This window comes from Apis mellifera, linkage group LG8 (assembly GCF_003254395.2).
Source record: "Apis mellifera strain DH4 linkage group LG8, Amel_HAv3.1, whole genome shotgun sequence".
Lineage (NCBI taxonomy): Eukaryota > Metazoa > Arthropoda > Insecta > Hymenoptera > Apidae > Apis > Apis mellifera.
The window spans coordinates 3,374,965-3,402,931 of NC_037645.1; the positions used below are offsets into that span (position 1 = coordinate 3,374,965).

At 37.2% G+C, this 27,967-nt stretch overlaps 1 protein-coding gene across 1 annotated transcript; it reads left to right on the top strand.

Annotated features, from left to right (window-relative positions):
• The first annotated feature begins 6,562 nt into the window (after nt 1-6,562).
• On the top strand, nt 6,563-27,906 carry LOC100578828. Its single transcript, XM_003249474.3, has 5 exons — nt 6,563-8,053; nt 23,851-23,994; nt 25,799-26,100; nt 26,432-26,688; nt 26,906-27,906. The coding sequence occupies exons 1-5, from the start codon at nt 7,741-7,743 to the stop codon at nt 27,654-27,656; spliced, it is 1,767 nt and encodes a 588-aa protein (XP_003249522.1). The 5' UTR covers nt 6,563-7,740; the 3' UTR covers nt 27,657-27,906.
• Nucleotides 27,907-27,967: the final 61 nt, after the last annotated feature.

Here is a 27,967-nt window from a genome sequence, read left to right on the forward strand (position 1 = left end):
AATATGTATCGTGATTTAACGTGTATTAAATTAAAGGAAATAAATCCAGTCTTCACTGGATATAAAAGAAAAAGAATTTTTCTATCTTCATCTATTATTAATTTTATTTAATAATTTATTTTATCAAGTAGTGTTATTGCAAGTTTTAATAGAAATCTCTCTCCTAGGAAGGAAGGAAAATTAATACGAGTATATTTCGAAATTAACGTTTCAATGTCTCTCTCGTTCTTTCGTTCCATGCATAAACAACAATTTGATTTAACATTTTTGCAATTAACGAGTTAAAATAACAGAAAAAATAAAATTCTCCCACACGCGGAAAGAAAGATTCATAGTTTTAATTATAAATTCGAAACGGGACTCAACACAGAATTGTTCTTGGTGTTTTAATGCAAGCAGGAAGTAACTCATATACATTTCTAACGCGAGAAACCCCGTGACAGCCTTGCGGATATTTTAAACCGTGATGCTTGGCTTTTGCGGCTACTAATGGAAGATATTCTTTGAAAAAACGGAGAGAGAAAGAGAGAGAGAGGTTATGTTTTCACGTAGCATCTGATTCTCGTTCCATATCCGTACGATATCTAGATTTCTTCGAGCTCTAATAAACTTTTAATAGAAATATCTGAATTTTATTTAAAAGTGATACATAAAAAATGTTATATAATTGTTATTTCATGCAAAGTGTAAATGCGAAGGAAAATTTAAAGTTTCCTTTCACAGATTTTCAAACGTTAAATCGAAATATTTCAATTTTAATTGAATTTAATTAATCGAATACAATAATAATACGTGTGAACTTGCTCGATAAATTAAGAATTATTTCTTAAAAGGAATTGGAAATATCGAAAGGATTATAAAAAATTAAATAAATATCTTTATAAAAAGTTTATATAAAATGTAAGTAATAATTTTTTATTTTTGTACATGATAAAGTTTATAGAATTACTTTATTACTTCTATTAACCAGAATATAATAGACAATAATATTTAAAGTATAGACTTTATGACTTTATATAATTGTCATTCGACGTTTAATTAATAGAAAGCCTAACCTAACCTAACCCAATAACAATGTCCTGCTCAAAGGAACGAGTCTCCTCTCTCTCTCGCATTAAGCTACACCAATTATTCGTTTTTCGTTTCCCCGCGCTGTGTATTTTTAATTTCTAAACGAAATCCAAGAAGGGAAATCGATATGGCCTCGTGCAAGGTCCAATTAAATCGAAGAAGTTCTCAGTATGGAGCCGATGAGCGGCCCAAGGATGGAATTCCGAGTACAAGCGGGGTTAACCTCAAGAAACAAATTCCTACGGTTCGATTACGCTCGTTTCTTACGTTCAACCAATCAGAGAAAATGACCGTATAATTTCTGACAGGTAGCCGGAAAATAAACTGGTAATATAGGAATCTTTTCGAACACCGTATTTAGCCATTAGCCCGAGAATCACCGTACTTATAAATATCATTATTGGGCGGCTCACGACATTGCTCACAATTCGCTAACAACATTATAAGTACGCGTAATTGCCACTGAAAACGAAAGCGTCGTCGATAAAAAAAATGTCGGTCAGTTTATCATCCCTGCTTTTATTGTGGCGCGCGATTCCAAGTAACGAACCTATTCTTGGCTAATAATTTGTAATTCCGTGTGAGAAAACGAATTAATAAAATAATATCAATTTTAGATCATAGGTTAGGTTAGGAAAATTTTCCATAATAACGCGTTTCCCTTTTTTCTTTTTTTTTTTTGCATTCAATAAATACTTGAAAGAGAATTAAAAAACATAACCTAACAAAACATAACCTATTATAAAATACACGTATTATAACACGACGTTACGTCGTTTGGAACTTTTTTTAAAAAAACTTTTCTTGTAGCGACACGTTGATTAGATAACTTTCGAATGTGTTTTCGCCTCTATTCATACTGTCGTTAAACACAAAAAATGTTTAAAAAAAAAAGAGAGAAAAAGCAATCGGACACGAAAGTCTTCGGAACTGCATATTAGCGGAACGAGACACACAATAAAGTCCAATTATTCAATCGAACCACTTTGCGCCTGGTGTAAAGAGTCGGACACGAACGCAAGACCGAAGGAATATCTCGCGTGCAATCTCCGCACGAACGAGGATCGAATTTATCGGTTTGCCTCGGCGAGAGTTGTGGACCGTCATCGTCATCGTATTCCCGTGCGCATGCGCGGGAAGGTGCGGTCGCCGCTTTAGCGTGACACTAATGAGCAGAACAGCCGGTCCCCGTGGCCCGTCCCGCTGTAATTGGTTAGTTAGCACATTTATTTCATATGAAAACGAACGAGTGAAAAATGCGAAGCGCGTGCGTCCTAATTGGCGGCCGTGCCATTCTCGGCGTGAATCGTGAACAGATCGATCCGCACGATATCGGATCGTTGACACCGGTGACCGAATAACGTTGCCCTTAAACATGGCGCTCTCCGATGCTTGCTCGCCCGGTTGAATGGGACACGGCGAGCCCAAGTCCAGAGTAATTAGTGATAAATTGATGGTACGAGCATAGTACCAGATATTTAGAGAAGAAACAAAACTTTTCTGGGTCCCTGGGAAAAAGATCGTGGATAAAATAACGATCGTAAAATAACGTCTTTTAGTATTTTGAGGTTATGTTCGTGCAATCATTTCGATTTCCATTTCGCTTTTCGTCAACTGTGCTTGGATAAAATTCGTAAAAAACCTAACCTAATTCGTGACAGGTGTAAGCTATCTAATCAAAGTGGATCAGAATCGCGTAGTTTCGATTTGCATCGAAGATGGCGGTACGATACAGCACACGTGGTACAAGTGCATACTACGTGAAACGTGAAGTTTATTAATACCCGTCGGTAGCTATGCCTCGGTCCATTTAATTCTATATTTACCGCGGTTGCGTTTAGTTAGGTACAGGAAAGATAAAGACTAATCTGCGGAGAGGATCAGTCAAGGCGAGCCGGAGGGTCCATCGCGGATCTCCGTACCTCTGTGGCTATCTTCCCACGGTGTGTTGGCCAGCGCGGCCCGCTCTTGAAAAAGAGAGGAGTCCCGAGATGGCGTGAGCGCAGCCTTGCAAGGACAAGGGCACGCCATTTTATAGATGTAAGCGCGCAAACAATTATTATTACCCCGAGAGAGGGCGCAGGGTGTGGCGCAGGTCTCTTCAGTCTCTTCAGAAAACAAAGCTGGCTGAACACGGAGTCACGCGTGCACGGAGGCTGTGAAGAATGAAGAGTGTGGAGGAGGGAGAGAGAGAGGGACGATGGAAAGTGGCATGATGATGCAGAATGCGCGATTAAGTACTTTTACGGACCTCAAGGTCAGGGACGAGGAATCGTAATAGAGCGAAACAATTATTTCACGCGTTTGTCCCTTCGCCTCTCTCTCTCTCTCTCTGCGCTTCGTGCCGAGTGCAGGTGCACTCGGAACGGTTGTGGTTGAATGGCGATCACATTTTGCTCCCTTCTCTCTCTCTCCCCCTCCCCGAGGTTGAATTGCGGATTTAGAAATTCCGAACTCCCCGGTATGTGGCCGAGGTATCGAGTTAATTAGTTTGAAATTTAAGCACTCGCAGTCCTAAAATTACAGTTCGCGTTCCATTCTTCCCCTCTATCCCTTCGAAACGTGATAAAATATTGCTCGATATAATATATACGATTTTTTGAAATTGGCGAGGTGAAAGAAATATTTTTATTCGCATTAAGATCGAAAATTCCTCGAGGTTCCCGATGGGGGGAAGGATACCGAGAAGGATACTTTCTTGGAACACCCTGTACAATGGCGCTAATCCGTGTATAGCCGACGACAAGCATTAAACACGAAAGAAAACGAGACGAACACAACAATGTAATGGTCGAGATTCAGGCAAAGCCTGATATTACACGGCCATATTTTCACCGCGTTTGTTTTATTTGCAAATTCTCCTACACGGGGAGGAGGAGGGGAGGACGAGAATTTTTCGCCCTCCCTCGAGCGAAACGTGTAACATTGAAAAGCATTCGAGAGAGAGACAATACGAATGATCATTTTGCAAGTGGCCGCTGTGTTCGTAACCCCGTGTTATGCGGACCCCCTTTTCGCGTATATGCGCCAACGATACGGTCTCAATAGTCCAGATTTCATGGGGTACGCCCAAGGAAGCTTGTCCAACAACCCATAAAGATGTGTAACGGCCAAATAAATGCTACTATAACGCATTTCGAGGGAACGAAAGGAGGACTTTGTACACTCATAAATGTTTATCAAGATGAGCTGTCCACCCTTTTGTCTGGGCCATTAACAGCGCCGTTCCAGCCGCTTTGAATATCACGAGTGCGCGCCAATCGGGTACCATTTCGTCCCCGATGAGATTTTTCTCTCTCTCTCTTTTTCGAAAATGGGTGATTGCACGTATCGAGAAAAGTTGCTTGCTCGTGCTTCTTGGAAGAATGAGAATCGTAATTATTTCCAAACTTTTTTTCTTACTTTACAGAATTCTATTTTATTCTCGTGGTATGAATGATTAAGTCGATGAATTTTTAAGTAAAAATTTATTCGATGACTATTATATTTTTATTTCGCATTTCCAAACAATTAAATCATCAATTAGTGAGATTTCTAAAGATTATTTAAGAAAGATGGTTACGGGGAACGAATTTCGTAATACTCTTCAAGGAGAAAGAAGATGACTGACTCATGCCTCTAAGTAATAAGCCATATTTCTCAAGTTGGACGTCAAAATGAAATAAAAAAAAAATAAAGAAAGAAAGAAATAAAACACGCAAGATGCAGAAAACACAGGTCACAAATACTTTCCAAATTTGGATGTACATATATCAAGTATTTAAACACAAACTCGAGTTACAAACGCAGTGTTTCTCAACCAATACGTTATAAAAATATCTTAAGATCAAGAAAATTGTAATAAAATTTTATACACTTTATTACGTGAAAATAATTGATAATATCGACTCACGAAAATTTAATTATGAAATTTTCAAATCGTTAAATAGAGAAACACTGAATGATGTAATCCCGAAATCATAAAAATGAGATCGTACCTTTTGTATTTCTTGCGTTACAACAATCTTAACCGACGATCTTCTTCCAACCTCTAATACCCATTGTGAAACAACGAGATTACAACGTGATATAACAATGTACATAAAGAAGCAAGTTCAAAAGAATTCATAAATTCGCGCCAATGCGACAATTGATAATCGCCCGTGTTATTACGCAACCGCCTTACTGCTTTTCCTCTCTCTCCGTCGATTTTTCTCAACGAAACTATCCTACTACGATCCTATTTAGATTCTTATTAATATCTGAAACAACGATTCGAACCGTTAATCGCGAAAACGCCTATTTTCCCATCCGACGAAGTGTTCAAATTTGATACTTTCGCGCACGCGCAGCAGGATATCTCGATGTGGCAACGATCTCTCGTCACGGTACCGTACATCGTCATTACACGTCACTATGCGCGCGCAATCGACGAACAAAAGAGTGTGATTCCCGCGAAGAAAGAGAGAGAGAAGAAGACGAGATAAGAAAGAGAATCGTGCGAACACGTATGTATCATCGTGATGCAACAACGTGGTGTATTATGCATCGTTATTCTTTCGCGATGGTACACACGTTCGACAATGAAACTCAAGGTCGTTCCACTTTCCAAGCTTCCCAGGAACCGTCGTCCCTGGCGCGCCGTCGAGATTTTACTCGTCTCTCTCTCTCTCTCTCTCTCGGGAGAGAATAAAATGATATAATTAAATATACATCCGAGGCATGTACCATTTCCCTTTAATGCCTGAGATAACTGTATAAGGAAAGGTATTACGGGTACGGGTTTACGGGTGAACGTGAAGTTTTACTTTGGACGGATCTTTTATAAGGATCGAGCGAGCCGCCTTTGCTCCTCCGTGCGTATTTGCCAGTGAGATTGCTTTTTAAGGCGTCACAGTTATATCGTTAAGGATGCGGAGTTGTTGCGATTAAAATAGGGGAGAGAGAGAGAGTTGTGCAAGCGCGGTTGGGGAGAAAATTTGACGAGAAATCGTTCTTTGACTCCAACCTTTTATAACATAGAATTTTTAAAAAATAAGAAACAATTTCTTAAGTATCATTCTCCTTCCTTACAAATAATATATCAATAGGAGAAGAAACGAGATTACAGATCCTAAGAAACTGAGAACTAAACCAATTCAAATCTATACGATCTTTAATAATTCATCCGCAATAAACTCGCTATACCTGAAACTGTACAAAAATACAAGGATCCTACACGGGTCAACTTTCGAACGATTAAAAATGGCTCTTTGAATTCGCCGCCTCGCTGTCAAATTACGTCGATATACCGGTAACCCGAGATATACACCGCGCGTGTACATAGCGACTTCACTTACCACGCCCGATTACGTTTCCAGAGGAAACTATTAAGGGCGGTTCGCTTCTGTCCGAGGCTGAACAGTTCAGCCCGAGCACAATAGGACCCCTATTGAATAAGCCCACGTCGTCCCCGGAGCGTGCATAGCCGTGTTAGAGGCTGGGGAGGAGGGCTCCGCTGCCAGTGTAGTGGAAGGCCTGTGTCTGTGTGGGCCTCTTACGCCGGGCCCCAGTCACGCCGGGCGTCAGTGACTTCGCGTCCGCCGGTTCGATCGGTTCCTCCTCCCGCGAGGAAGTCGTCCCTGACTTGCCGCCCTCGTCGTCCAAACGTATCGTAACAAAGTTTTCCAACAATTCCAACAATCGGGAGAGAAGAAAGTAAAAGTGTCTTAAATTATATTATATAATCGAAAGAATTGAATTATAAGTTTGTATATACAATGCTTTCGGAAGATTTGAAAAGTGATCAATCGGTGTGAATCTAACTGGACGAGGAAAGAGTATATAAATCCTTTGAGAAGTTATTTTAAAGAAGAAGGGATCGTTTCTTTGGAAGGATGAGGGATCGAAGGATCTGAGGAATCTCGAGGGAGAGCCACATATGGATCTCGGGTTGCAGCCTCCCGGTGGAGGAGTTGGACACGATAGTTTCAGACGATAGTGGAATCGATTTCGAAATGGGATGCCCGGCTCGCAACGTTATGATCGTCAGCTGTTCGGAAGAATGACTCGATCCTTGCCTCGACCGATCTATCGGAGTTGGGGAGGCCAAGGAGGAATGGAAGGATCTCGAAGAAAGTTTTCCAATTTTCCCAAGCGTGGAGACGATAATACGAGCCGCTGCCCGTTTTGCAACAACCGTACCGTGATCTCACTGCGCCCTGTTGCTTGCGGTAACAGTTAGTGTACAGTGAATGAATTCCTCGGTCGCGCTCGATGACTCGAATCGATCCGGCGGCTTTCAGGCTTGATCGAGATCGATTCTGAAATCTTCCCTCCTCCCTCCTCCTCCTCCTCCTCCTCCTTTTCCCCTTCCAGATCCCTTATCGCGGCGGAGGTCTATCTACCGAGGTGGAAACAGTGACGGTGACTTGAGCAATCGGACGTAACCTCGCGGTTATTACAGTGGGTGTCGAAGAATAAAAATGTTGTCGAAAGTCGAAAGAATGATTGGAAGCGACGTTGTTCGGAAAAATTGTGAACAGACGTTAACGAGCATCTCGTCGATCGTGGATTGTTGTCGTCGTTGATTTGGAACGATGCGCAATAGAGAATTTCGGATTACGCGTGGAACGTTGGGCAGTTTTTGATATTTGTAGGGAAGGAAGATATCCGAAGGCGTTGCGAGTCGCGTTGTGATTGATGTAAAAGATGTCGTCGAACGGTGAATTTTCGACGATGTCGAGCGAGGAGGTGCCCTCGCTGCCGAAATCGTTGCCGAGCTCGAGGGAGGCGACGGCCGAGGGTAGTTCCGGGTCCAGCGGCGGGTACATGCCGCTGCGCGAGTTCCTGGACCGATTCTCGTTGCCGAGGGTGGTGAGGCTCGAGGGTACCGGCGGAAGGCCGGTGTTGCTCTACAAACAGCAACAGAGATCGCTCCGCGTTACGGCGACCCTGTTGATACATCGTTACAGGCACGATGTCAAAGTGGGGCCGGAAATAGTCATTCCAGAAGGTTATCCGGGTGAGTTGTGCCACTTCTTTCTTTTTTCTAATCGAAACGTTAATTGAATATATATAATTGGATCATCAACAGTCGTTATTAATGCTTTATGACAAATGACGAATGTATATATCTGATATACATTTCGAGAAAAATTATAAAATTCGATATTTCTATCTATATTGTTAATTATAAGTTCTTTAGATTTATTCTTTAAATCGTAATCACGAAGAAACAAGAATAAATAATCCCTCGTTTCGATAATATCGGTGAACTTGGTACTTCAACTTCCTATTTAACCGCTCATCTTCCGCTCGAAGAATAAATCGAATCCCGCGAAACTTGTTCGGTGCGAAGTATAAATCTAAAAGGAAGAAAGAAAGAAAGAAAGAAAGAAAAGGGGAAAAAGGGAGAAGGATCGGTCATAATTGATAGTGAAGTATAATCGTTCGGCAACCGGCGGTTAGCTCTTAATGGCCCCTGTATCCGGTAGACATTTTCAGGAAAACGTAAATTATGCCTGGCAAAGCAAACGGGAACGGTTGTGATAACCAGCTTAGATCACTGAAACTGGTTATGCACAATATGTGTATGTGACTCGTCGATAATATCGCAAAAGGGGTCGCCAAGTGTCTGTCCCTTCCTCCCCCTCCCTATCCTTCAAACTCGTCCCGATATTGGAGAAGCCTGACCTAACCTTCCACTCTCGAAAATCGTAAACTTATTCATTGTGGCAATAAGTGTGCAAAGGGAGGGAGGACTCGACCCTACTCTCAAAGATATCTACCGGAGGTAGAAGGTATTCCATATTGGTTTTCTGACGTTCACCAAGAAAATTACGAGGCAATAAAGAAGGGTAACGCGAGCGTATTAAGCTTGAGCCGGGCGAGAATGGCGAGAGAGAAAGAGAGAGAGAGAGTTTTAAGATGGAAAGGGTGGTGGGTTGCGTCGGTAGGAACCACTGTCCTTGGAACGATCCTCTCGTATTCTTCGGAGGGGGGAAAAAATGATCGATAGATGGACCGATAGTTCATTTTGTTCATTTTGTTCCCTCCTCGACCGTGAACGGAATAGCAACGATATTTATGTTGTTGGTACGAGTGTACGTACAAGTTGGATATTGTAGAAAGATGTTGCAGAGATATAGTGACTATATATTTTGCATAGTATTTTTCAAGTTTCTTTTTGAATTATACCAATAACTATATATATCGTTTGATAGATTTACATTTTAAAAATATAATATTGTTTTATGACAACTGTGTTTCCGCTAGTTTCTTCACCGATCACTTGGCGCTAGTATCTAATTCTAGTGTAATTAAAACACTCTATGCTTGAATAAGATTAGATTTTTTCTTTTGTTTTGATTCAATGATGACTATTTTAAAAGAATTTTAATTCGAAAGGAATACGATTAAAAACGAATATCGAACATTGGAAATGTAAAGATGCTAGGGTTCCCTAGATTTATATTTTTAAGATCTAGGTAGATTTTTAAATTCTTTTTTTTTAAATTTAACATTCTCTTAAGGTATTTATCAGATACTTTACAATACGTTAAAACAATTTAGTGTTTACAATTTTTGACTCGTTTAACGGGAGTCGAGGGGTCGAGGTAACTGTACATTTAAACGATTTCAATCTTATTCTAACCCCGATCGAAACCGATTATCCGTCCTCGGCCTCCTCTAATGAAAACGTCACGAGTGGGCATAGTGGTTAGCATACCTGCCTGTTACTCGATAGTTGCAACACACGACAGCGTTATTGAAGCGACGCCTAACGGATTAACCTGTCGATTACCGATCGTGACGAAAGGAGGTTGCGGCCACCACCACCACCACCACCGTGCGATGACGCGTGGATAAGCGTGAAAAGAAAAAGGGGAGACAGAGAGAGAGAGAGAGAGAGAAAAGTGGTACCCCACCGCGAATTTTTACGATCGCCGCGTGCTTTGCAGAGACAGCGTTGATTCATCGCGGGGAAAATCGGTTACGTCGATTGCGACACTTTTACTATTGGTGGCGATCCACGTAGGCGAAAACGATCCGTCAATGAATCACGCTGTTTCGTTTCAAATAATCGAGAGACCACGCTCGAGTATGCACTGACCTTTCCATCTCGGGCTACGCGTAGAAGGGGTTGTTAAAACGTTTTGAAATGTTTAAACGGGTGTTATGTAATTGGATGATCGTTTGAGGAAAATGTGGGATGCAACCGTGGAATCGAGTTCAATAAGATGGATTTGGGATGACGAGGATCATCGAGCGATTGAAAAGATGTGAAAAAGATTATAGAAAAATGAAATTTCAAAATGTAACAGAATACTTTAATATAAAGTCTCTTATTAGTTTTATGATAAGTAAGTAAATAACGAGAAAATAGATTTTTGAACTACTGATAAGGATACATCAGCCTAAAAGTTTTATTGTCAGTTTATAATGGTATCGTATACAGTTGCGACGTCTCTTCGTAAAAGCAATGAAGACTTCCTTAATATCGCATACCATCCTGAAAGAAAAAGGGAAAAAAATGTTACGTCATATTGTCTCGAGACCGTTTGCTCCTACACCGACATTGTAAATTATTTGAACGGGCGATCGTTATCGGTCGACAATAAGGATGATCATTCCGCGGAACCTGGAGCTCGTGACAAATTGGCCTGCTCCAATTTATCGTAGCAAATAGTGCAACGCACACGCCTAGCCGACGGTTTACAACCCGCTCGTAAATATGCAGTTCGTGCCGGCCAAGCGCAGGTTATATCGAACAAGGCACTAACAGTAAATTGACTAAGGAAACATTATTTAACGCCTACGAATACTCTATAAGCGCGGCACAATTCACGATGAGCCTCGCGAACGAGATAAAAACTTGACCTGTGCCCACGTGACAACTGTGTTTCCGCTAGTTTCTTCACCGATCGCTTGACGCGGCGCTAATATCTAATTCTAGTGTAATTGGAACACTCTGTGCTCGAATAAGGTTAGGTTTTTCAATGACTTGATTTTAAAAGAATTTTAATTCGAAAGGAATACGATTAAAACGAATATCGAACATTGGAAATGTAAAGATGCTAGGGTTCCCTAGATTTATATTTTAAGATCTAGGTAGATTTTTAAATTCTTTTTTTTTTAATTTAACATTCTCTTAAAGTATTTATCAGATACTTTACAATACATTAAAACAATTTAGTAATTCTAAATTTACAATTTCTAAGAATGATTTCTTTATCATCATACATTTAAAATTCTACGTTGAAGATATATTGAAATTCGTCCCAATTCAACTTCTCTCTGATTGGCCAAAGAAATTGGCAAATCTCTTTAAACGATAGAATGTCAATGCACGAGCGGAGAGAGAGGCGCGTTTTACCTCGAGCCAGGTGGCTTCATTAGGTGAATCGATCCTCGCGTCACTCCAATCAGGCCAACCAAGGACTCTTTGTGATTCGCGTGTGCAACAAGAAATTCTCAGGTGCCCCGGCATCGAACAGGGGGCCCCCGGTTAACTGTTCCACCGGCAACTTTTCCTTCTGCGTCATCGTGGAATTTCAAACGGCACGATCGGTTCCGTTCCGAGCGGACACTTTCGTCACCCGGCTAATCCCATTTGTCCGACGCACGTGCATGAAATGCACGATCGGCCGCACGTTGTTGCGAGAAGCGGATTACCGACCGAGCAGATATATACACGGTGTTCGAATTACGAATTTAAATGAAGAGTGAAAACGTGGATATTTTCATTTACGTGTGAAAAATATGTGGTGTTACATCGAAATAATTCTCTTGGCAAGTTAAACATTTGAAGATTGATAGTTTTTGAACGATAATATTAGAAATGATCGAAACTATTTTCAGTTATAATCTTCTGGATGATTGCTCTGAAATGAAAATTCTTGAGATGATTTGAGAAGAAGCCTAGATTTAGAATAAAGATGTACGTTTTAAAATGTTGAAATTTAATTATATTCGTTATCTCGACTCCTTAAATTCATTGGTTTCGTTTGGAACACCTTGTGTACAAGTGCTACTTGCTGTGGACGATTTCGAAAGCAAGTGAAACGATATAGTTATTTCTTTGGGAAGGAAGGTTGTTCGTTTTAATGATTGTTATACTAAGGAACTGGATCGTACGATTATTCGAGCGTTGCAGCCGGAGTTTGTTTTAGAAAATGATGAAATATATAGGGTGCTAGAGGTGTAGAAAGTAGGGGAGAGTTGGATAAGATGGGATTACGACGGGATTACCGCTTCTAAAAACTATCATAGCATGTAATTTATAACGGGAGCAAATGTTTTCTATTACTTAATACGGAGATACGGTTTATTGGAAGAAATTGAAAGCGTGTACACGTAAGATTTTTTTTTTTCAAAGTTTTATATTTATATAAAATTATATAATTGGATGAAAGTATAGCTTATTAATCATTTATTTATCCTTCGACAATGTAGAAATATTTAATTGGAAATTGAATTTTTGAAAAGAAAATATGACGATAATGATGATGATTATGACAAAGCATAGATCGAGATAATATCATTGGATTAAAGTCTTGATATTAGATAAAAGATTAAATTTAAACAATTATAACTAATTATCCGGATAATTGGCAGTTAACGATCGTACATGTGATTTATGCCATTTTATTTTATTACATAATTAAATATCAAATTATAAATTGTATGTACGTTAAACGTTATAAAAATTGCATTGTTCAAATAATATTCATCTATTGTTTAACGATATGTTTGTAGGTAATAATTTCTTATGTATATATATATATACATTAATAACACACGAAAATATCGTTAGAGCTTTTTTTTTATTTTTCAATTAATTTTATTGCCTCTACGAGATCTTTTGGAATCTTTTATTCTATTTTATCTTTTATTTACTGTTCCAATGATTCTTAACGAAAAATGGAATTATCGTCAAAATTGGTAATTTCTCTTTCACAATTTAAAAATATTATTTTTTAATATCGATGATATGCTCTGATCTATCGATTAAATTAAAAACAAGTTTGATTACAAGTTTCCAATAATTTTCTCTTTCTCTCTCTCTCTCTCTCTTCGTTAAGAAATAAGCCAACTAGAAAGATAAGTAAATGCAGCTGTACAAGTACAACGCTTAATATATTCATTATAATCGTTAAACATACAATTCAATGGCAAAAAAGGAAAAAAAAAATTAAATAATTAAGAGGAGAAATAATAGAAAGAAAAAACTACGTTCATTTAAACATTTATTTAGCCATTATTAATAATTATCTTTCCAAGCCTTTATTTTAGCTTCCAGTAATTTAAGAAAGAAGAAAAAAAGGAAAAAAAAAAGGAAAAAACGCTTAAAGGATGAATCATAAATTCTATTGCATTGGAATTTTTATCTAACACAAGGGAAATAACGGGAATCATTCATAAAAAACTAATGGCTGCTAATCAGGACTATGGTTGTGAAGAAAGTTTATTACTTTGCACGTCGTGTCATAAAACGGATGAGGATATGGTCACTATGAAAACCTGAAAAGTAGCTTTATGACTGTAAAACGAGATGACTTGTAAAATAATTAGTAGTCAATATAGTCGAATTTTTTTCCTTTTTATCATTTTATATAAAAACTTACTTTGTGAAAATCACTTATGCTCGATTTAGAAGGAAGCAACAATCCTCGAATCATTTCAATTTTGAATCGTTGAATTTATTAAATGAAATATCGGTGTCTTTTTCTTTCCTTATCACGTTATTACAAATCTTTTTGAAAAACAATATTTATAAAGAAAAGGCTATTTTCAAGCCTCTCTTCTTATGGATATTTAATAAACAATTATAGAAAATTATTATTAATAAGTCAATAATATTCACTTTAAATAACTCCATAAACAAGCTTAACTAATAAATAAAAACTGAGCCTTAAATTAAGAAGATCCAGGATCCTGAAAGTGTCAACAAGAATTATACAATTAAATCTTCCAAACTCTACGAAATCTTATTGAATAAATTGTTACAAATTTTCCAAATCGATACAAGATTTCAGGATCACCCCTTCCTACGCCTCCATCCTCCCCCCCTATCCGTGGAATGTAAATTTCACGACAGGAGCGCGGTCGATGATTTTCGACGTAGCAAAAACCATCTCTCCCTTCGCAGGAGGATCCATCCATCCTCCTAACCTAACATAAAGCCATTCTTCGAGGTTAAAGAAAGAGAGAGAGAGAGAGGGAAAGCATTTGAGGGGAGTATCGTCGCGAGGGCACCGTAGAGGGAGGGGAAAAAAATGTAAGGATCCGAAGGTCTCCTGATGAGAGGGACGCAGGACGTCGACCTCGTCGGGCAAGAGAGCTGGAGGTTTACACGCCTAATAAATTACTGTAAACTGGAGCCCTGAGTCGTAGCCGAGGGTTTGCACGAATAGTAGTTAAGTGAGCCGGTGATTTGTGCGATATCGTCCATCGTCCCTATCAGCCCCTGGAATCGGATGCACGGTTGAATCTTCCCCAGTAATTTTATCCCGGTTGAAGGTTCAAGTTCCCTCGACTTCGTGGATTCCGTTTCCCCCTTACTACCGATTCAGAGACAGAGAGAGAGAGAGAGGCTACCAATAATTCCTAAAACCGAAAATAGATGCGTTCTCGCATCCTCTCCTTGACCGATATTTTTTCCTTTAACCTTCTTTTGGAAAAATTTGTGCATCGAATACTTGAAACTTGATACGTAAAATTTTTAAAATTAAAATTCGAAGACTAATGGAACGGAATATTACACGTTTGAAAGGGTGTAAAAAAATCCGGGAGGAGGGGTGGGCAGAAGAAATAATCCGCGACGAAAGCGAGAGCTACCTCCTCCCATAAATCATAGTAATCAGCTTACGACAGCGTGCAAAAACCGATGGGTGAATTTTTTCCAAGTTTTTCCTTACGGGCGCGTAAGTAACCAGAGGGACGAAATGAAGACATTGAGGGGGAGCAAAAAAGAGGTGCGTCGCGATCTCCGGGAGCCTCCTCGGGAGAGGGTGCATCAAACTCCTCGAGGATTGGTTGGCTGCTTATGAAATTGTAATTCGATCTTGGTTTGTACCCTCGAAAGATTTTAATTTCAACAGAAAAAGAGATGAAACGCAATCTTCGCATTTACAAGTCGGGGGGAAAAGAAGATGAATCTTTCGATATTTTTCGTAGATAAAATTTTTGAATCAATTCTGGAAGAAAGAAAATGTCTTAGTACCTGATCCAATATAATAAAATTGCAGATATTTACAGTGAAAAGAAAGACAAAGGACGTGAAATTTAGTTGAATTTTTTTCACTCGCGAACGAGGAAAGAAAAACTGAATTCAAGGATAATTTATTGGCTGCAATCCTTTCCTGATATCGCATAAATTTTACCGATAATCATCGGAAGATAGAGTACTCGTTTGATCAAGATATTGAGGCAGATTATAGTTTCTAAGAAGTTTTTGTCGTGATCCTTTTATTATTATTAAAATTACTGTCAGATGACGATTTTTCTTCAAAAATTCATTTTTTTTCTTACTCATGACTTATTATAAAATTATACTTCAATATAATAATATGAAATCTCTAATGTTTTTGTGTTATATATTTAATTAATATTTCTCGATAAAACACACGCCTAAATTTAAGAGAAATTACTCGAAGAAGAATTCGATTAAATGTTGGTACCGATAAAAAAGGAATCGAAGATAGAAATCATAGTTTTTTTTTGCTCCATAATGAACCGTTTCACAGGTACGAAACGCGTGTCATTATAATTACAGAGTCATTTTGCGGAAATGGCAGGATCACGGGGTGGCAAAAAAATTCTTGGGTTTGGACCTTTGCCGATCTCGAAAGCAGGCTAAAGTGCGAAGGAAAGTTCTGTGACCACAAGTCACGCCAATTTAACATGTCTACTGCTGCGAGTACTACTGGCCTGCAAACTTCCACGCTCTACTGCTTTGTTCGGTTGGCTGCAAATCATGGCATAGTTCTAACAATGTCCAACAAACACGATCGAGAATAAAAAAAAAAAGAAAAAAAAAAGGCGAGCACTGTTGTCGGCTGATTAGAAAATAAATTCTGCGTTAAGGATCTTATTGTTGGTGCGGAAAATTTTAATTCAAGCATTTATCAAATACAAATTTTTATTATTTTCACTCGTGGAAAATTTACTTTGCTCGTTATAATGAATATTTAATATATCATTCTTCGTTTCTTTTTTTATATTAAAAATTTTTATGTTTAATTCGAAGATATGTTTCGTAGAAATATATCAATTCAATTTTTGTCCAAGAATGTTTACGGTTTCCGAGTAAAGAATTTCGAGGACCGCATGGCTTTTCTAAATCGCTTCAAAGAAATTTGGCCGGACACAAGCTAGACACCATTCTAAACGAAGCGAGGATGTTTCTTTTAGCGGACGTGCTCCCGCAAATAGCTGCTCTCCCTAAATTTCAAATAACGGTCATTATGTCGTATCCTCGTACGAATATCGTACGAAGCTAGAAAAATGGACGACAATTACATTCTCTCCTGTCTGCGATTTGTCTGTCTGCGGTTAAAACTAATTCTCCTCCTAGACGATAAAATCTTGAGATTCGAACCAATGATTTCCAGGATCGATCCATCTAACAATATTACCGTGGAAAGAAAAATTAATATTAGATATTATCCGGCTTTGAAATTCGAAAAAGAAAACGGTAACGTGTTCTATTCTAACCTCACTTTTTCGTGATAAGACGCGTTTTATTTTCGAAAGATTCGTTCCTGGAAATAAGAAAGAAATATATATCTCCGGTTGCTCATCGACTATAACGTTATAACGAAACGTAAAAACGTTCCGTGCCTTGATTATCCTCTCCGAATCGAAATAATTATCACCGCCATACGCTTTACAATTATTCCACGAAATTGCGCGCGAAAGCGTAATCCGAATAATTAAAAACCTATTCGACGCGCGAGTTAAATTTACTAACTTGTTTGCCCCACGTTTAGGCGCGCCACCTTTTCATATAATTATCCCCTAGCGTGCATTACTTTAAGTTTTATCGAGATTAATATACGCCAACTTGTGCCAAGTATAGTTACGACAAACTGCTGCTGGTGTGTTATTAAGTTGCAATTGCAAAAAATTGATTACTATAATGACAGTAAAATTCAGTGTGTAATATATTAATTTTAATACAACCATCAATAACAATCATATTTTTTCATTCGTTGTTAACCGTGGCAAAAAGGATCGAGAATAATTTATTGCAATCTTTTCCGTCGTTTCAGATATAATAAATTTATATTTCGCTGTTATTATTTATTTACGCAAAAATAAAATAAATTATTAAAAAAATAAATATAATTGGATTTCGTTTCGATCGAAACGAGAGAAAAAAATATGATAATTTTAGAAAATGGTAAAAATTTGGTAAAAAAAAATATAATATCGTTGTGCAATTCGATATTCGATGGTAAAAAAAAAGGAAAAATTATACGACCATAGCTGTCGCGCCGTGTAAACGAGGCATAAGGTTCTGTGAAAATCCATCATCCGGAGATGTAGAAACGGTTTCGAAGAAACTATTTCAAATTACAACCGGCACTTCGGTAAAACACAATGGATCTTTGACAAGAAGTAAATAAGGGCTTTGAAAGGAAATCGTTGCTTATATGAAATACAATCAAAGATCCGGTTGAAGTATCGCGTGAAAATTGCGTGAAAAATCCTCGAAATCATTATGATGAAATCGGGAAGACATATATTACGTATCAAGATGTATCAATTTTTTAACAGTGCGTCTTGCGTATCACAAAGTATAAATCTTACGGTACCTCAAGAAATATGGATCTTACGGTGAATCAGTGATTAACGGTGATGATACGAGTTCTAATCACGGCACATTTTGATCCCATCTCATTGATATGGAGTTGTATACGTTGTATACATAATTAAACATTTTCCTCCCTGTTACGTGCTAAACAAAATTTTTCTTTTTATCTTTTTAAAATTATTATGACTCAAAATTTAATATTAATATGCCTGTTGTCTCCTTTTCGATTGTAGAAATTTTCCAATATAATGAAATAATTCAATTTGAAATTATGCGTTGTTAGTCGAAATACAAAGGTATGCGCATGCGCGAAGCGCGGACATTTAAAACTGTCAGATAGACAAAACGGAAGATAACATCTGGAATCAAGGGATACCATTGTCGATTTCATTGGAAACGGGAGAAGGGGTCTCTCCTTTCACGGGCCAGAGAAAAATCCTTTGGATTTTAATTCCTGAAGAGCGTTACAATGTGACGTGTATCTTGAAGCCGCACCTGGATCACACGAACATCTGGTTCCTCGTGTTAACAACCTTAGCCATGGATTCCTTCTGCGATTCACTGACAATGAATCCATTTACGGTTCTTAGACGAGGGGCAGGGGAAGGTTGCTCGACGCATGGCTTTATTCAACGCCCCTGTTCTGAAACTTAAACCCGGACACGTGCTGAAAACACGTCCCGCAATGCGTTCCGTTTCGCAATGCATCGCTGCGTGCCAAACGCGGGCCAGTAATGCGTCACTTCCGATTACTTGGGGCCCAACGTTAAGTCGAATACCGCCTGAATCATTTCAATCTTGTGCAACGTGTTCTGACGTGATTTAGGAAAAGATAATTTTGCGTACAAGAATGTATTGTCGTATGCTGCATAATATACTGAAAATATTCTAACCTAATCTATTATTTATCATCGTAAAATTCATTACACCTCTAGTCAAATGAACTTTTATTTTCCTGATTGTAATGTGATTCAACCGATTATATGAATACAAAAGGAAGGAGAAAAAAAAAGATTATTATTATTATTATTAAACTGACAATGACTTTGACACGAAATCCCTTCTCAGAGGAAGCATTATATCCCCCTTGAATAATTAATCGAAAAGCTATGTAATTACATCATTAAATTGCATAATCTCATGATAGCGTATACTCTAATTAAGAAGTCGAGGAAGTCGAAGGAAAAGGAATTTCTACCGGGTTCTGCGACTCGTTTTACCCCTCTTTTCGAGAAGCTAGTTTTTCAAACAGACTTTTCCAGCGGATACGGCAATCTTCTACCCGATTGTAATCTGAATGCAACGCGAACATGCGAGTCGCGTTAACTATGTCGGATACGGGCGTGGAAATGGAAAGTGGAGGAAGCCCGTTTGTGCAATTCTTTGTTGATTACTAGGAATATACGCGTTTGCAACGTTTCTTTTCCGGAGTGCACGGCCCCCCCCGGTATATCCTGTGTCTAACCGCGCACAAACCGAGAATGAGAAATCACGCTCGGTTTCTATTGAAATTTATTTATCCACAAACACTCTCTTGCGAAAAATACTTCACTAATATTAACAATTTGGCACGTTGTTTCTATTCTACCTCAGAAAGAAATTTTTTCAAATTGCAATTAAAAACTTTCTCAAATCTTAGTACATCCTAACCTAACTTTCACTCGTAATCTGTTAAAAGATCTCATTGTCCAAATGTATATTCCACGTTCGAACAGCCACGCGAGAAACAAACTTTGATTAAAATGGAAAAGAAAAGAAAAAGAAAGGATTTAAAAATTTAGGTCTCTTCAAGACTAGGATCGTGTAGAATAATCGAAGCATTCCAATTCGATGGGCATGGAGGCGCTCGTGTTCACTAGCAAGCGCGCGCACGATCCTTAAAGGCCGGATTCGATGCGCAGCATGCGTGCATTCGCATCGGGGCGGCATTCTTAAATCAATTAGCGACGACCAAAAGAACCAGCCGACCTTCGATCAGCCGACCACTCGGCTACCGTGTCCCCGTTGCCGTGGCTCGCTGCTATTACCGCCGCGGGGCGCGCGCCTGGTATCTTTGTCGAACTTTGGAACGCTTTTTGCGGACGAACCGAAACACGTCGGTGTGTATTTCCTTCCTACTAAATGGCTACATCCTTCGTCCTTCTTCGGAAGACCACCAACCGCGAACACGGTGGAACGCGAATCCCCGATTTATTTGAAGTCTCTAAGCCAGCTTTTTCCCCGCCTCCACGGGACGCCAATGACGGTGACCTATGTACGCTTCGAGATAGTTCTGGATAAGGTTATGTTGAGATCTTTCAATGACATTATTACGACTTGTTGTAGGGAAAGATATTTTAAGAATATATAATATACAATCGAAAATACATACCTGGTATTTTAGAATAATGCACGGTGCGACTTAACCTCCAAATCGTCCGAAAAATTTTACTCGTACCGTTTATATCATTCTTTATAAAAATGTAAAGAAAGAATTTATAGGTTATTTGAGCATCGTAAAATGAATGTTACGATTCGAAGAAGATTGAGAATTACTGGTCTAGAATATAATGCTGTACGATAATCGAAAAGTGTCAATTTGACTCGAAACGAACAACGCGGAATTCTCGTTAAAATTTAGAGCGTCGTAATTTTATATTACGCATCGATTGGCGCGCGAGTTCCTTTGTAATTCCTTCAAACGTATGCGATATACGTTGCTCCTCTTGGAAGTTCGTAAATTAGCAAGGAGAACAGAACGATACGTTATACGCGTTACTTACGATTCACGAAACAAAAAATAGAAAATAGAAAATAGAAAAAGCGGAAAGCGTAAAATTGCCATTTACCGGTAAATCATGCGTAAATTCTGAACGCCCACCGGTATTCGAACGTTGGAAACGTCGCAGGCGCACTAGTTCCTGAAGACGTAGCATGGAAGCCCGTTACGAATGACATAACGGCAACTTCGATCTTGCGCCAGCGTGGAGAAAACGAGGCAAAACACGGATAATGCCTCGGACCGCGGCAGTACCAGGAAGGGACAATATTTCGTTTCTTCTCGTCGGATCGTTGCGGTCGATTCCTAGATCAGCAAAGGGGACAAATCGAAACGGAAAAATAAAACGAACGGTGATGAGGATCAGGCAAAAGGGCTATCGTGAACGAACGGTCGTGATCCAACCACGGTTCTTGGTTGGAACAAGAGAAAAAAACGTAGCTAAGAAACACGCAAACTGAAATTATTTTGATGATCTGCGTTTCGAACGGATAGAGAAAAATATTTATCTTAGATCGTTAAACAAGGATTTCTCAGAACTGTCTTCTACAAATTGGCTAGTATAGTTTTTCAATAATTAATACGAATTTACAGACAAAAAATTTGTAGACGACTTTCTCCAGTGTAACGATCTATTATTATTATTTTAATCATTCGTCCTAATAATTATACAATAATGCGATGCTAATTTCTTAAAAGAGCCCAAAATCAAAAAGGAAAACGAACAAAAATAATAGGAAAAGAAACTATTGTCTCCAAAAATAAATCAAAGAGAAATGCAATAACCTGTCACATTCCGAAGAATGGCGGCGCAAGCGTAGTCCAAAGAACGCGACCAATTATAGCCAGAAGAAAACCGAACGGTTTCCGGCGTGTTCCATTGGAAATTGCATGGCATTCGCTAATTGCTCGGCAGAAGCTCGCTCGCGCACACGCATCGATGCCTTTCCCCCCTAGTAGAAGGCCGGCAGAAATCAAAAGACCAGGTCTCTCTCTGGTAACATTTTAGGTCCGTTTAAACTGTATCGTAATTACTCGAATCTCCGGCGTAACTCGTGGCGGCTGTAATAACGCGAGATAATTTTATATGCATAACGCATATCGGTTAGCGGACGATACCAGGCCACACACCGCATTCACTGGCGCGGTTAACTATAATTTAAAAGCGTCTTGTTATATTTCTTCTCACGTTTCTCGTTACCCATCGCACACACCAACGACATAACCTATACAGGATAGTAGGATCTTTTTTCCTTATGCACATGCATGTCACTACTAACCGAGGATGAAAATGCGCGTGCGCACGCATGCGCATGAGGGTGTAATATAATTCAGTGCCTCGCCCGGTGGATGGCGGATGGCGGTGGAGTCTTTCGTTCGACCGATATAACGCGCGAATTACTTGCACGTAATATACTGCGAAACAAAGCCCGTTAACGTCATGAAACGGTAAGCTGCAAAGTATTTTGTTTAGTGTCTCGTAACTTATACTGTCCACGCACGACTTTGTAAAGAAGCAGGATAATTGAGTACTCGTACGAAACGACTGTTAATACGGCCAACCGTTTTTACGCGCGCCAAACTTGAACGTAAATCTGTTCGTCCGGAACGATATCTGAAAATGCTCGAGCTGATTTATGGATTGGATCAACTGTACGAATATATCAATGTATCCTGAATACATTATTAAATATAAATGTGAAAACTTGATATGCACCTACGTTGTGTTTGGCGGTATGTAATATATTCAAATGAATAGATAAAAAATACTGGATCTGTGTAAATTGCAAATTAAGCTTATTTGAGTTGTATATTATCTTGTTATTTGATTTGAATTCACATTAATTTTATTGATATTATATAAATAGATGATATTAAACAATTATTCAACGATAAAGATTTAAAAACCTTTTTAATTACATAAAACAAAAGAATTGTAATTAAATATAATATAACTTTGTATTCTTTTCAGATGATGCCAGTTAATAATGAAAAAATAATATGATATTATAAATTTTATTTTATCAATTTATACTATATAAAGGTAATTTCCAATCCATATTTATGAATATATCTTTTAAAAGTTAAATCAAATACAATTATTGTTGTTTTCTTCTGTAAATCAAATAACCATATAATGTAAATTGTCTATTTTCTATTAATTATAATCAAACGACAAAATAAACAAAAACATTCTATACAAAAAATTATAATTTCATTGTAGTTAAAGTTTTGTTTTGCTATTTTCATAAACGACTCCCGTTTATATCCATATCCGGTCGCCTATTCGTATGCAATTTGCAGCTACTTGACTCAATAATTTGATGTAAATCATGCGTTGCAGGGTCAGATTATTTCTTCACTTTGCAAAAACCAATTTAGTTTACTATTTTATTACTGACATTATTCAGCTACTCGCTGCATCATCCATTATTCATTATGTAGCCTGACGCACGATATATTCATCAAACTTTTCACAGGAAAAAAAAAATTCTGGCACTCAACTTCGAAACATTTTTCATGCTAATGATGAACCATTTACAATACTGAATGAACTAAATATCGAAATAAAATTCAAATAGGAATTTTTTTTTTTTTTAATTTGATGTTGCTTTGTAAATACGATAGAAATGATAAAAAAAAAAAATTGATTGCTAATTTTAATATGATGAAAATGTATGAATAAGAATAATGAAACGTAAATGTCAGTCCCCTTGTTAATAAATTACATTGGCACATTATGAACAATCATCAATAGTCGTTCCCATGTCTGAATATCATTACTCTCAAAGCAATTGAGTAGTAAAATTTGCATTCAATCGTAGAAAGTATTATTTCTATGCACCTAATGTTTCTACACAAACCTGTCCCCTGAAATATTATCATAGGAAATCATATAGAGCCTTACGATATTTCTCTCTGTAATTTTCTTTGTACGTTTTTTTCTTTTTTCTCTGTTCAAAGAAGTATAATTCAAAAAAATAATTTATAGATTTACTGAAAGGTAACAAATTGATGATTTATTATTCAATTGGAAGAATATAATCGTTTAAGGATTTCAATAAATGCAATTTTTATTAAGTCAATATTGAATTATTTACAATACAATTTTCTAATAGAATCTCAAATAAAATTAAATACTAATTTTTAGAAATTAAGTTATATTATAATTGAACATATCATATAATTAATTGCATTGAAATACATATAATAAAAAAAATTGATTTTCACCTGATTTCAGGATGGTTTTCTGTGATATCTGGGAACAATACAACGGGCAGTGCAAGGGTGTACAGAAGAGTAGATTCATTGGTACGAGCAGGGGTACCAGCGTTTCTTTTAGCCGCACCTTTAAGGGCATACATCTTGACCCACTCGAAAATGGGTAAGTGGGAATGCCACGAAAATGAAAGACGTATACACGTATTAAGATTGGAATTCTTCATTGTACACACATGCACAATTTTTTACGACAGGTCGTTTATTATACGATTCGTAAATTAACTTCTTGCATCGTCGCGTTTCTGCCGTTGATTAGCGTCTCTTCGAGGATTTAATTAAGAGCACGAGACGAGAATACAGAACGAGAAAATTGAATTGAGATCGAAAGCGAGAAAAGAAGTGCACTGGTATATATATATATATTATGACAATCATTATATAATTTCTTTAAGTCCAATAATATTTTTTTTTAATTATTTTGAATATATATTATTTTGATTATATATTTATTTAATCAAATAAATTCTAATATAATAAAAATGAAATTGATTAAAATATTTGTAAATATAGTAAAAGAGTTATTTAGATAAGAAGAAAGATATTCAAAAAATCAAATTAAGATAGTTTGAAGGTAATAGAAATAAATAATGTGAAATATGAAAGAGAAAAGTAAAGATAAAAAGAACTAAGAAAGTGTTTAAAACAAAACAAGAGAAGATTCAAAATGAAAAGAAGGAAAAAATAACAGATAATCACTATGAAGCGAAGAACAAGTTAAGCATGAGAAAAGAATCAAAACACCATAAAAAAAATTTGTTGGAGAAGGCAAAAAAAAAAAAAAGAAGCAAGAGGCGGAAAAAGGAGCAAAGGAGAGAGAAATAATGACACATGTGAATGTAATATCGGTTGTAATGTCAAGCAGCAACGTTCTTGACCTAAATGCATATAAATATCAGCGTTCATACCCTGACATGGGTAAAAAGAGAAATATGGGGAATGCGCAAATTATACGTTCCAAGCGGTAGCAGAAAGTTAAATGCGGTAAATGGAGTATATAGCGGCGGAAACACACAAAGCAATGATATAAGAGGCATAACAGAAGGGTATTCAAGTTTCAGTTTCTGTTTTACGCTTGAAATTGTCGATATTCCCATTTTAAAAAGTGAAATACCACGTATCTTGTATAAAGTAAGAAATTATATCATCTACAAGGGGGTAATGAGTGGATTGAAAATATATTTTTTTAAATAACCAGATACTTAGTAATATCTTGGTAGCTTATTACATAGCGTTGAATGTCTGCCTCAGGCAGTGCCATTCTATTTGCAGTCACAGAGGAAATGACATTGCATGAGATTAACTATTCTCCAGTAATAGAAAAGAATAGAAAATTTAGTGGAAAATTCGTACAGTGAAGAATAATAAAAAAAGAAATAAAAAATTTAAATGTTCAACTTATTTTTTTCTTTGACAATTCAATAGAGAGATATTTGTATTGATCATTGATAGAGATGTTTAATTTGTAAGTTTCAATATAATTCTTCTTCGCTTTCTTAGAATCTACATGTAAAATAGATTATATCAAAAATATAAAATATGAAGAATTTTAATTTATTTCTGTAATTTCAAACACTGATATTAATTTTTCATCTAGAAATTGTTGTTGCTATAAAATTACACGACATCTTTGTAATCTTCCTTTCTGAGTGTAATATTATACTTTTCTCTCCTAGTTTTAAATCAAAACAAAATGTGTGGAAAAGCTTCACGACCGCAATTCGCAAACCGCAAATGGCAAGAATTCCACCTGCGACCGCAAATAATTTAACCGCAATTGGAACTGTTTCGTTGACCAAAAATATGTACATTGAACCTAACTCTATCTTCTTTCAAAGAGATATTAGTTAAATTCACACGTTGTTCAACATTAATTCCCTTTTGATTAAAAGATTTTCATTAATTTACAGAAAATGGCAATCTACGAGCTCATTATACAAAGACCACGATCAGAGCTGGAGAGATTCTACGATTAATAGCGGTTTTCCAAGACACGAGGAAGTGTAGTACGGTTTCCTTCGGAATTTCTGGCAGCTCTTCCGAAAAGGATCAGTACGCACAATGTTTGGATCCACATGGTCGTGAGGTATTCGCTTCTTTGTCGGCAAGAGGGGAATTCTATGCTATTTGCCAGAATGGAAGTATCGATACCGGAAGCGATGCAGTATTGTACAAAGTGCATCATCTTGCGAAAAGACCATTGCCTCTCAGGGTAAATATATTTTATTTTTTTAATTTTCTTAATTATACTTGATAATATCTGTCACTTTATTTTATTTTTAGTAATAATTTAAATTATATATATCTGGTATAATATTTTCTTTCTTATTCTAACACAATTTTTTTTTAAAAATCAAAAAAATAAATTCATATGATCTTTTATTTTACATTATATCATATGATCTGTTATATCTTGTTATATATATTTAATTTCATTAATTAATTTATTTATTGGTTAAATTATGAGAAGAGGTAAGAATTTAGTATTACATAGTCGTATCAATAATATTGTAAAAAAATAAAATTATTATTATTATTTTCAGGTTCGCTTAATAGCTGGTCCATTACCTGTACCATTGCCAAGGGAATATGGCGGCTTAATGCAACTGGAAAGTTCGACTCGAGGTCCAATTGTTTTAGGATGCATTGTACCGGAAAGACCAGTTCACAATCCTGAAATGCTTGAGCTGGTTGTGACCGGAAATGGTGCACCAAGAGTGAGAAGAGCACGATTAGGTTATCCATCAGAAGCTAGACTTCTGGCATCACCGAAAATGCAACGATTATTATCTGCCTGCAGGTAAATTAATTGTAAAATAATATTCTGGAAAATAATGGATAAATCGTTTTCATGCATATATACATACATACACGATGGGATAAAAATATATCGTTGTATGCAATCACTGTTAGAAAATAATATATCGTACTATGTTTCGTATTACCATGTTATTCAAAGGATATAAAACATTTGTAAATATATATTCTATGTGGCTTAACCTGTTCTTCCACTTCAGCCGGGCTGTCGGAGATCGTGCAACGGAACCAAGAGTGGCACCTTTGAAACTGCATCCAGTCGGTGAAAATCTTAAGGAGATGCATTTAAAAAAGATCAAACCGAAACCGGAAACGAAGCCAATATTGCAAAGTCTGAAAGATGGATTGGAACAATTGAAGAAGAGCACCGTTCGAGAAAAGAGTCAAACAAGACAGAATTGTCGAAACGGATTTCTAGATAGAATTTCGAAATTCGCCCAAGGGAATCGCAGCAGGAATCCTGCGAAAAAATCAGCTTCGTTCACGTTTGCAGTGAAACCGGAAATTGCAATGAGGTGTCAAGAGCGTTACTCCAGTTTGGAGCCAGAAACTACCTCTCATCCGAATCATTCGAATTCTTCCAAACAACCTGTACAAAGATCGGCATCCACCAGTGTTCTAGAAATGCCAGCCAATGTTGAATTACAACCCAATTATTCTCGTGTTAGAGATAGTCTTACACCAGTGCCATCCCTTCCCAAGTTAACTAGGACTAAAGCTGATGACATTTATGCGGAGATTTGTGAGAACGCGGCTGCACAGGTCCAAAAATGTCCCGGAAGTCATGTTATGGCTAGGATCAAAATCGTTGTAAAAGGTCGTGATTCGACTTCAGCTTTGCCAAGCAAAATTAGTGACAATAATAGATATGCAAACTCGATGGTAACGACTGATCAAATCGATTCGATTATCAGCACGGAAGATGAAGTTATATACAATACGATATTTTGAAAATGGAAAATTATTATTATTATTATTATTATTATTATAAGTTAACCGGCTGTGTTTGATGATCGAGAACTCTCTCGTTGATTGTTTTTTATCAACGTAGAATTAGAAATTGAATCTGTATCATATTATATAAAAAGCACTATGAAATAATATGTAATATTTTAAAATAGTTGTAATAGTTGCATGTACATATCTTTGCCATACATACTAACAATAGTAATGAAAATGAATAAAGTTCTAAAAATGAAAAGTTTTATGTTTTTTTAAAAAAGAATGAAAAACGAATGTAATACAAACAAAAATCTTAAAAA